A 12637-nucleotide genomic window follows, 5' to 3' on the forward strand; every position below is an offset into this window, starting at 1 on the left:
CCAAACTGCACACCAGTGCGTCTGAGCATGGGATCTGCACATAAGAGCTACCATAGGACAGAACCCCAGGTGTGGGGTGGTGGACTGGGAGAAATAAAGAAGCTGCCGCTCACAGCCAGTGGAGCTCCCTGTAGAAGGAGAGAGAAGGGAGAAGGTGTGGCGACTTCCCTGAACAGCCCTTCCTAGGAGTACTGTGAACTCCACGCTGCTGGTGGCAGGGCCCAGTCATTAGGGCAGAAAGCAGAGAAGCAGGATAGCAGAGAAACAACAGTTGATTTTCACCAGCTGGGGTTGCAAAACCGAGGCTGAGATGCAGTCCCCAACCCCTAACACAGAGGACCCCTCCCCCCATATCCTCTGAGACTGAACGCCGCAGAGCCCAAGGAGAATCTGAACAAACGCTACCGAAACTGTCGCTAACACTGACAGGGAAACTGAGACTGAGTGCAGCAAGCATGATTAAATATCTACATGAAAATAAAAAGGCATTATTAAGGCTTTATATAAAGCAGGGATCCAAGAGGCTTAGATGCCACCTACTGGAAACCAAAAGAAAAGTTCCTTCTTTGCAACAGGCTAAAGAGAGATCTTAATATAATAAAATCTTTCAAGAAAAACAGCAGAATACACTTCTATTAATACCCAGGCAGAGAAACAGTCCATTAAACACTATGAACAACCAAGGTGACAAGGCATCTCAAAAAGAAAGAGAAAAATCTCCAGAAAATAAGCTTACAGACATAGAAATATGTGACTTAAATGACAAAGAATTCAGGATGGTACTTCTGAAAAAACTCAGTGAGATCCGAAATGAATCATATCAACAATTTCGGGAATGGAAAAAAACTAGATGAGCAGAGCAAGGAGACTGAAACCCTCAAAAAGAACAGAATAGATCTGGAGATAAAGAACACACTGCAAGAGATGAAAAATTGAAATAGCAAGCTTGGGAAACAGAGTCGACCAAATGGAGGAAAGGATCAGTGATATCGAAGACAGAAATCTAGAAATAAATCAGAAGGAAGAAGAGAGAAACCGGAGAAGGAAAAATAATGAAAGAGAAATTCAAGGACTAGCTGATACCATCAGGAGAGGCAACATAAGAATGGGCATTACCAAAAGCGAGGAAAAGAAACAGGGATTAGAAAGCATTTTCAGACAAATAGTTGACGAGAATTTCCCAAATCTAAGGAATGAGCTGGAGCTTAGAATTCAAGAAATCAACAGAACGCCCAATTATTTCTATCCAAAAAGGCCTTCACCAAGCCACATTGTATTAAAATTATCAAAAATCAATGACAAAGATAGAATTCTCAAGGCAGCCAGGGAGAAGAAAACGGTAACTTATAAATGAAAACCCATCAGATTATTGTTAGAATTCTTAGCATAGACATAAAACAAGAAAGGAGTGGAATCAAATATTTAAACTATTAAGTGAAAAGAACTATCAGCCTAGGATAATGTATCCAGCTAAGCTCTCCTTTAGATATGAAGGAGAAATACAGACCTTTCCAGACATACAAAACTTGAAGGAATTCCCCACTATGAGGCCTGCACTATAGGAAATACTGAAAGGGATCAGCTCACCTAAAACAAAATGACCAAAAAAAAAAAAAAAACAACCCCAAAAACCATAATTAGGAGTAAGGTGACTATCAGGCAAATAGAAGCAGAAGAGTGCAACCCTTACTAAAAACGGGACATTATAAGCTTAAATAATAAGAAGAGATTTGCTTTAGCAAGATAGTAATGAACCTTCAGTATACATAGGGACAAAATGAGACAACAATGACTGAAAAAGGGAGGATTCAAAGATCCAAATTTGCAAACGGGAAGGGACAAAATGAGACAACAATGACTGAAAAAGGGAGGATTCAAAGATCCAAATTTGCAAACGGGAATGCTTTAGCAAGATAGTAATGAACCTTAAATAATAAGAAGAGATTTGCATGAGACAACAATGACTGAAAAATTCAGTATACATAGGGACAAAATGAGACAACAATGACTGAAAAAGGGAGGATTCAAAGATCCAAATTTGTATATATATATATATATATATATATATATATATATATATATATATATATATATATATATATATATATATATATATATATGTATGTGTGTGTGTGTGTGTGTGTGTGTGTGTATAAAAACTATCTTTTCATATTTGTAATGGTAACCACACACCAAAGATTCAGAACTGAAGTATATAACATAAAACAAGAAGAACCAGAAGGAAAACCCACAAAAGCCAATGAAAATAAAGAAAACAGAAACACAAGGACAAGGAAGCAATAGAAACACCGAGCTACCAGAAAGCAAAAGATAAAATGGCTATAAGAAGACCTCATATTTCAATAATCACCCTAAAGGCAAATGGACTGAATCACCAATAAAGACGCATGGAGTTGCAGAACGGATCAAAAAACAAAACCCAACCATATGCTGCTCCAGGAGATACATCTCAGTTCCAAAGACAAATATAGACTCAAAGTGAAAGGGTGGAAAACGATATTCCAAGTAAATGGCAATCAGAGAAAAGTAGGAGTAGTGGTACTAATATCAGACAAAATAGACTTCGAAATAGAAAAGGTAAAGAAAGATACTGAGGGACACTTTATAATGATAAAGGGAATCATGCACCAAGAAGACATAACACTTATTAATATCTATGCTCCCAATCAGGGAGCCCCGAAATATGTAAAGCAATTACTAACAAAGCTAAAGGGAGAAACAGGCCAAAACACTATCAGTGTTTTGTAATAGGGGATCTAAATACCCCACTGTCGGATACTGACAGAACATCCAAACAATGACACATGACACAAACTAAATGACACATTAGACCAATTGGACATTGACATTTACGGAGCCTTCCATCCCAAAACAGCTGCTTATACATTCTTCTCTAGTGCATATGGAACATTCTCAAGAATCGACCACATACTGGGACACAGAGATAGCCTCAACAAATAGAAGAGGGTTGAAATCATACCAACCATATTCTCTGATCATAATGCTTTGAAACTAGAGATCAACTGCAAAAAGAAATCAGGAAGGACCACAAATACATGGAGATTAAACAACATGCTACTGAAGAATAACTGAGTCAGAGAAGAAATAAAAAGAGAGATCAAGAGATACATAGAAACAAATGATAATGATAGTACAACATATCAAAATTTTGAGGAAATGGCAAAAGTGGTAATAAGAGGAAAGTTCATATCATTATAAGCCTATCTCTAAAAACAAGGACAAGCCCAAATAAACAACCTAATGCTTCATCTTAAAAAACTAGAAAAGGAAGAACAAATGAAGCCCAAAGTCAGCAGAAGGAAAGAAATAATCAAAATTGGAGCAGAAATAAATGAAATAGAAAACAAACAAACAAAAAACAATAGAAAAAATAATCGCAATAAAGAGCTGGTTGAGAAGGTTAATAAAAATTGACAAACTCCTGGGTAGACTCACTAAAGAAAAAAGAGAAAGGACACAAATAAACAAAATCAGGGATGAAAGAGAGGAAATTAACAACTGACATTGCAAAAATACAAAGGATCATACAAGAATACTATGGAAAAGTATATAACACCAAATTTAATAACCTAGAAGAAATGGACCAGTACCTAGAAAAATATAATCTTCCTAGACAGAATCAAGAAGATCTGGAAAATCTAAATAGACTGATCAGCAGTATGGAAATTGAAATAATCATCAAAAACCTACCCAAAAGTAAAAGTCTAGGACCAGATGGCTTCACCAGTGAATTCTATAAACATTCAAAGAAGATTTAATACCTGTTCTCAAACTCTTCCAAAAAATTGAAGAGAAGGCAATACTTCCCAATTCATTTTATGAGGCCAGTATCAACCTGATACCAAAACCTGGTAAAGATAACACAAAAAAAGAAAACTACAGACCAATATCTCATGAACACAGATGCAAAAGTCCTAAATAAGCTAGCAAACCGAATACAGCAACATGTTAAAAAGATTATACACCACAATCAAGTGAGCTTCATCCCAGAGGCACAGGGATGGCTCAACATATACAAATCGATTAATGTGATTCATCACATAAACAAATTAAAAAATAAGAATCATATGATCATATCAATAGATGCACAAAAAACCTTCGACAAGATACAGCATCCATTTATGATCAAAACACTGAACAAAATCAGTACAGAAGGAAAGTACCTTAACATAATAAAGGCCATCTATAACAAACCCTCAGCCAGCATTATACTTAGTGATGAAAAACTAAAAACCTTCCCTCTAAAGTCAGGATCAAGGCAAAGCTGTCCACTATTGCCACTGTTATTCAATATAACATTGGAGGTCCTAGCGAGTGCCTCAGACAAGGGCATCCAATTAGGAAACGAAGAAGTCAAACTGTCACTATTTGTGGATGACATGATTATTTAGAAAACCCTAAAGACTCCACAAGAACACTACTAGAAACAATAAGAAAATACAGTAAAATTTCTGGATACAAAATCAATGTTCAAAAATCCATAGTGTTCCTATATTCTAATAAAGAAGTGTCAGAAAAGTGGAAAAAATAATTCCTTTCTCAATTGCAACAAAAAGAATAAAATACCTAAGAATAAATTTAACAAAACATGTGAAAGACCTATATAATGAAAACTACAAGACCCTATTAAAAGAAATCGAAGAAGATACAAAGAAATGGAAAGATATTCCGTGTTCTTGGATTGGAAGAATCAACATAGTTAAAATGACCATATTACCTAAAGCATTATACAGATTTAATGCAATCCCCATCAGAATCCCATCATCATTTTTTAAAGAAGTAGAACGAAAAGTCATCAGATTTGTATGGAAGCACAAAAGACCTCGAATAGCCAAAACCATCCTGAGAAAAAAGAATGAGGCTGGAGGCATCATCCGCCCGACTTCAAATTATACTACAAAGAGGCAGTAATCAAAACGGCATGGAACTGGCAGCAAAACAGACACACGGACCAGTGGAACAGAATCGAGAGTCCCACAGTATACCCATATTTATATGGGCAAAGAATTTTCAACAAAAAAGCCAAAAACATAGAGTGGAGAAACAGAAAGCCTCTTCAATAAATGGTGCTGGGAAAAATGAAAAGCTACCTGGTAAAAGAATGAAACTAGACTGCTGTTTATCACCACACACCAAAATTAACTTAAAATAGATTAAGGACCTGAATATAAGACCCGAAACAATAAAATGCATAGAAGAAAACAAGAACTAAACTCAAGGACCTTGGACTTAAAGAGGATTTTATGAATTTGACCTCAAAGGAAAGGGAAGTAAAAGCTAAAATAACTGAATGGGACTACATCAAACTAAAAAGCTTCTGCTCAGCAAAAGAAACCGTCAACAAAGTAAAGAGACTACCAACCGAATGGGAAAATATATTTGCAAGCAATGTCTCCAATGAGGGCCTAATATCCAAAATATACAAAGAAATCATACGACTCAATAACAACAAAAAAACAAACAATCCAATCAAAAAATGGAGAGATGACTTGAACAGACACTTCTCCCTAGAGGACATACCAATGGCCAACAAATATATGAAAAGATGCTCAACATCACTAACTATTAGGGAAATGCAAATCAAACCCACAATGAGATACCATCTCACACCTGTTAGAATAGCTGTAATCAACAGGACAAGTAATAACAAATGCTGGAGAGGATGTGGAGAAAAAGGAACCCTCATACACTGCTGGTTGGGACTGAAAATTGGTACAGCCACTATGGAAAAAAATATGGGGATTCCTCCAAAAACTAAGAATTGATCTACCATATGATCCTGCAATCCCACTACGGGGTATATACCCCAAGGACTTGAAAACTCATATCCGTAAAGATATTTGCACACCGATGTTCACAGCAGCATTATTCACAGTGACCAGGACATGGAAGCAGCCAAAGTGTCCTACGACAGATGATTGGCTAAAGAAGCTGTGGTACATACATACAATGGAATATTACTCAGCCATAAAAGAGGTGAAATACTGCCATTTGCAACAACACAGATAAACCTTGAAATAATCATTCTAAGCGAAATAAGCCAGACAGAAAAAGTTGAAAAATCACATGATATCACTTATATGTGAGATATAAACCTAAAAGCAACAAATGAACAGAACGAACAGAGACTCATAGACATGGACTATAGACTAGTGGTTACCAGAGGGTAGGGGATAAGGGAGCAGTGGGGAGGTAGATGAAGTAAAGGGGGTCAAATACAGAGGAGTAGGGGTAGGGTGAAGTGAGTAAAGGGGATCAAATATATGGCAGCTAAAGGAAACTGGACTTTGGGTGGTAAACACAATAGAGTATACAGATGTGAAATTATAATATACACCTGAAAATTATGTAATTGTACTAACCAATGTTACCCCAATAAACAATTAAAATAAGTTACAATTATTATGTTATAGAAAACATATACCAATTATTTTCCACTTACCTCAAGTGGCATGAGTCTAATTAGTGTTGCAAAGCACTGTGTAGCCATGAATCTTACACTGTCTGTCTGATCACTCATTCTTCCCAACACAGGCACAACTAAAAGGACAATATATGGAACAATACCAACATCCAGTTGTTCCATTACACCTGATTAAGTTATTAAGGAAATTTCCAAATGGTTCTTAGGTAGATATTTTTGCAAACGAACTGATACACCAAGATTGTGACTTCTAAAACAGTCTGCATTTTCTCATGTGTATTATTAGGGAACAGACTGTCTTTCAAGGTCTATGATTCAATTATAATAGAATCAGCAAACTGTTGCTCCTTTGTAAACATGTGACTTTCTCATGACTAAGAATATAAAATCATGTTTGTCATCTGAGGAAGGCTGGAGAAAGTTTTACTAATAAGTTTTTTTTCATTCCTAGAAGTTTCTAGACTTCCAATTCCAAAATAAAGTGAGTTATGTTGATGCAAGGGAGCACAATTCAGTGTCAAAGATTAATTCCAAATTTCCCACCAGGATCTTGACAATCATAAACTGGACATAGCAGGGCCAGTATTAAGTCCCCTTGCAATTTTTAGCATTTCTGAACCTGAGTTTCTACTAATTTGATCTCCATCTTCTGTCTTTCAGATACTTCAAATTACAGAATGTCAATGGATGCCACATCCTTAGCAAAGAGCTTGCATGTATATCTCCAGTAATTTAGTACCTTTAGTCATTTTCTACCCAAATAATGAACAAACTTGGAAAATATAGTACGTTTATAACGACAACCTACATAGTATCTGATATTAATAAAACACTGATTATAAACATAGATCAGTTACTATATAGTTCATAAAGTACATAAAATTATTCTTGCCTATTCAAAAGCTCTCAAAATTAATAGGAATTCTTCAAACTTTCTGTGTAAAAACTTTTATAATAAAATATAAATATATTTGTAATGTATTTATAATGTAATATAGAAGTGCTTTGAAATAAAATGTAAAAAAGTAGTTTTCCTTTTGGAACAATCAGGTTATTTATGTGCATATTTGAATAAATCAATTTTATTGTTAATCCTTAAATAAAATATAATTTCTGAATAGTTTCTCAAAATAAAAAAGGATACAGGCAAGTGCTTCAATTGCACCCTCTTGTTTAATATTGTCATCAATTGCTCCCAGCCATGGAAGAACCTTCTCCAAAAAAATATTCATTGTTTCCATGGTAGCTATTTTACTCATGACGCCTACACAACGAGCAGCCATATGTCTCACTGCAGTGCTGGGGTACTGAAGGCACATATAAAGATGAAGCAAGTGCTGTACCAACTAAAAAAAAAAAGTTTAAGACAATCAGAATACTCATCAGGGAATCTATCATTTAAAATATAACTATAATGGCCCATACTCAGAGGTTCTCAATATTTTAAGTGACTCTAAATCTGAGACTATCGCCACTTACCTCAAAACGTTACTGTCAAAACATCCTCAATAAAAAATTAACCTAAATCTAAACAAAGGTATTAGAACTCTCTTCAAAAGAAAAGAAAGAAAAGGTGCAGAACTTCTTTCCTGTTAAATATCTTCTCGTAGGCATCAGGGAACACTCAGTACGTTCCAAAATTAACAGGAAACACACCAAAAGGCACTTGTAAGATTTTCCTACTGAGGCTAGGAAAATGACAACATATCACCAGCACCCTCCAAATCTGGTAGCACTGGCTTAGATTTAGGTATATATTTTTATTCACTAGGTTGTGTAATCCTGATTTTGATTTTGTTCTAGGTATCATACTTTGGTAGGTGTATTTTACACTTTAACTTCCTGGCTTACTACAGGCATTATGACTACAACAGCATGACATATCCCATTATTTAATGTCTGCTGCATGGAATGCCAGGATTAATGTTGATGAGAGCCAGGTACCTGCTCAACAGACTAAACTTACAGCTCAGTTAAATGCATGTTATTGATCATGGAGGGTAAAAGGATAGGGATGGATTCTGTCCTTCTTTATTAATGATAAATCAGCAAAATTTAACAAATAAAAGAACATACTTTATTACTATATAAACAGAAAAAATGCATTCTTCTCTACTCTCTCAGATTCCTTTTACATTAGATTTGAAGAGAGAAGTAGAACTAGCATCCTTCACAACACTGTAAATTGCAGAGAGCTTTCTATTGCAGTTACATAGAAAGAATAATACTTTATTCTATGGAAAAGCCAGATAACTACTACTCTAGTCTATTTTTATCTTTTCCCTGTCCCACGGTTTTTGTAAGAAATGTTTTTAATAATCAAAAACACAAACTGTGTTCTATCTTTGCCACTGACTAGTTTCATCTCGGGCAAGTAACTTCCTTCCACCTTTAGACTTATCTTGGGAAGTAGTTTTATTACACCTGTGTTCTTCCTTTCTTAAAGCTGTATTACTAAGATGATATGAATGAATAGGGCTACAGCTTGATTTCCAGTTTATAACTAGCCTCTGTGTCAGCAAAGCCCTGTCCCCACTGTCCTATATTCTAAGGTCCCAAGTGGGCTATCATTTGTGCACCCAACTCTGCCTCACAGCCCAGAAGAGTTGTGCTGTCAGTAAAGAAGGAATCTAGTTATATCATATAAAAGGAAATACAATTACTAGGGATGACAACAAAGTTGCACTTTTCAAGACCTCTTACTTTTAAAAATAAGAACATTTATTTTACTAGAAGAAAACTACACTTGCATTAGTTACCAAGGGATGAAGCTCAGAATCCATGGATGCTGCGGCTGTTTCAAAAACTTGCAGACAATTCACCAGTTCTTGGGCTGGGCCATCTCCTTTTTCCAGGAGAGACTTTCCATCTATTAAAATATATTGATTCAATTGCATATCACCTTACAAATAATTTTTCAAAATCTAGGGCCCACAAAAAATTTTAGCACCTCCCCAGTTACCACGGGAGACTCTATTTTGCTTTTTTTAATGTAAAGTTAAACACCATGCCCTTAATTTGCATACTGGGGTACTGCGCTCAAAACAACTACAGAAGTTTAATATAATGATCCATTTCGAATATTTCTAAATATGTAATACAAAAAATAAAAAGCAAAAAATATAAAAAATGACATGGAAATAAATTAAATGTTTTTACCAACATCTTATTTTAAAACTTACCAGCTGGTCTGGGATAAACAGGTATAGGTATTTTTTATTTTATAAGGCTACATGTAATGGATATACACTGAAATTTGTTAAAAATCCAACTCAGAAAAATGTGTACACACCAAAATTATTTATGTCGATTGTATTTCTCAATGGACCAACCATAGCATCCCAGAGATGTGGCAACTTCACTGCCATTTCTCTACCAAAATGCTTCACTATAGTTGTCAAGGCAAATTCAGCTCCTCTCCGTTGTACCAGGTAAGGTTTCTGGGCCTAAAATTAAATGTTAGTTAAAAACAGAATTTCAGGGAAAAAAGTGTAATGCATTTGAAATTTTATTAAGAGAACATAAAGTCACCATCTAAGAATTCATAGTGTTACCATTAACCAATTAAGCAATTAATTATTGGACATATCTGTCACAACTATAAACATTTTTCAATAATTAAATTTACAAGGGCATAAAATCCCAAACTAGATTTTTACTTCCAAAGTAAAATACTTTTTTGGAGTTGGAGGTAAGGAATAGAAGAATATGTGCTGTGTCTAGAGACAGTCCTAAGTGACCAGTTTTATTCTTTTTCTCCCTACCCCAAAGAACCTTACTAGAGACACGATTAGGAGATAAAATGATCTGTCCTTATTTATATGTCATTAGGGGATAGAATAAGAGCATTCTGTTTAATCTAACCACAAGATTAATAACCTCTTAGCAGTAATTTTATTATAATACCAAAAACTCCTCCCACTGAAAAATACATATATATTTTACGAATTATTTATTTTTATTTTTTTTAGGTGAGGCAACCTTTGGTTGACCTCACAGACTGCAAGGACCTTGTAAGCTTACGATCCCTTATTTTTTACGCCGACAGCACCTGATCATCCTAGGTGGTCTCCCATCCAAGTACTAACCAGGCCTGACCCTGCTTAGTTTCCAAGATCAGATGGAATCGGGCTTGTTCAGGGCAAATTATTTTTAAGTGGAGGAAAAAGTATATAAACCATAGAAGTATAAATATCAAAATCACAGTAAATTTTTGTTTAAAATTATTATGGGGAAAATATAATTAGTGAAAAAACCTTTATTCATAGAATATTTTAAAAGAAATATAGATAATAAACTAAAATTTTGATTTAAAAAACTTAAAATAGGCCTAAATTTTATAGAAATATATTGAACAAATGTCTTAACATTGATAGTTTACTGCTGACCTCAGTTAAGTTCCTATGTCTTAGAACCAAAAGAGCTCCAGAGCATTCATTCCCTTAATAATGTGATCGTTAAATTTTCAAAAACCATTTTTTTGTCATCTTTAAAGAATACTGTACTGTAGAAAAAGTAGACCAATGAAACAGAATAGAAAACCCAAGTAGATTCTCACATATATAAAGCACAATATATAACAGAGGTGCCATTATAAATTGGTGAGAAAAGGAGTCAGCAGTGTGATAACTGGCTGTTCACATGAGAAAATAAATTTAGATACCTCACATCACACATTTAATAAATTCCAGGTTGACTAAAAATCAAGTAGGTGACACTTATTTGACACTTACAAACTTATCCTTATTATAGAGTATCAACTATAATTCCTGACACTGATAAGGCTGAGAAAAGTTAGCTTTCACTATTATTTAACATCTCTGAAGTCACTCCTATAAGAGTGAATTAGTTTATATTGATGAATGACTTATGTTGCCACTATTAAGAGGGTTTCTTGCCTATGGAGATAATCAGAGTCAAGCTGGTAAAAATCTGCGGCATGAGAAATTTGAAGAAGTTTGCAGTTTTTCTAGATTGTGTTGCTGGAGTATTAATCCTAGTTCTTCCACTTAAAAATATAAAATTACATTCTGGAAGCTGATATGACAGTTGACAATTTAGCTCTCAATCTGAAAAATATGTTTATAAATCGGAGTAGTCAAAGAAAAAAAAGCGATTTACCTCATCAAGTTCAACAAGAATATTTCCACTACTTCCTGCAGGAAGATCTGCTATTTGAGCTTTTACTGCTTTCGGGGTAGGACCTCGCCTACTTGTGATAGCAAATGCAGCTTTCTGATGCCTATAGAGTGTAATTATGCCTCGGTGCTTGGTGACAGTGTGATGCATTCCATCCTTTTCCGAGTTGGATCCTAATAAGGAAAAAACGTTTTAAAATTTTTAAGCATAATGCTTCTTGCTGCAAAAAAGATAACATTTTTAATTTGTCTTTTAAGCCTCAATTTTTATAGGCCAATGACATTTTCTTTAGATAATAAAATAACAAAATTGTCAGTAATTTAGAACATTAAGTTAAATGTTCTGTATCTGCATAGTTCCATACTTAATACAAAGTTGTAGAATCATGTTAACAAGAAATATCATAAACAAGAATGATTGTGCTTTCAAGTTAAAGCATATTCATTTTTAAAAAGTGAATGAGCTTCTAGGCATAAAAAGAAACATTAAAAAATATTGTAAGCAAGTTCTCTCTGTAAGTAATGTCCACAGTTACCATGAATTCAAAAACACTGACTACTGCAAAGTATTGCTGCCTCACATAGCATTGAGGTTGGGGTGAGGAATAGAATCATCCTATTATATTTTTAAGTTGTTGATATTCAAAATATCCATGTTCCTTTTCCAGTTCACATTTTTTTCAAGACTAATATTGCATCAAAGTTTTGAGTCTATTACCTTTTGAATAATTTGCTTTTCCAAAATCTTATTAACAACAACAAAAAAGCATATAGGACCAAGGAATGCAAGGAAACACTGGTCCTTAAGACTAGCCATCAGAGAGCAGTTCTTATTTTCCATATTAATTCTCCAGTTGAAAACAGATAAGTTGGTTAAACCTAATTTGCTAAAGGTAATAGAGTTCACTTATTTCATAAGACATGCACTAAATCAGAGAAGCCAGTTTTATAGGAAGAACTTTCATCAACATTTGACACAATTTAGTTTTCTAGTCCAGTTAACAATAAACCTTATAATGATGGTCTTGAAAGA

The 12637-nt window shown here is 34.5% G+C and overlaps 1 protein-coding gene across 4 annotated transcripts in view; it reads right to left on the reverse strand.

The window, feature by feature from the left end:
* Window positions 1–12637, reverse strand: part of BTAF1 (B-TFIID TATA-box binding protein associated factor 1) — an 88601-nt gene that overhangs the window by 15513 nt on the left and 60451 nt on the right. For 3 of the 4 annotated variants that reach the window (XM_023531444.1, XM_023531445.1, XM_023531446.1), the window contains 5 exons: window positions 11588–11778; window positions 9759–9912; window positions 9217–9335; window positions 7611–7812; window positions 6485–6633 (listed from right to left, as the gene is read on the reverse strand). In XM_023531444.1, coding sequence (XP_023387212.1) covers window positions 6485–6633; window positions 7611–7812; window positions 9217–9335; window positions 9759–9912; window positions 11588–11778 — 815 coding nt within the window. The remainder of the gene's footprint in view (window positions 1–6484; window positions 6634–7610; window positions 7813–9216; window positions 9336–9758; window positions 9913–11587; window positions 11779–12637) is intronic. The other variant, XM_011361573.2, reaches the window with a different exon arrangement.

Source organism: Pteropus vampyrus, unplaced genomic scaffold (assembly GCF_000151845.1).
Source record: "Pteropus vampyrus isolate Shadow unplaced genomic scaffold, Pvam_2.0 Scaffold68, whole genome shotgun sequence".
Taxonomy (NCBI): domain Eukaryota; kingdom Metazoa; phylum Chordata; class Mammalia; order Chiroptera; family Pteropodidae; genus Pteropus; species Pteropus vampyrus.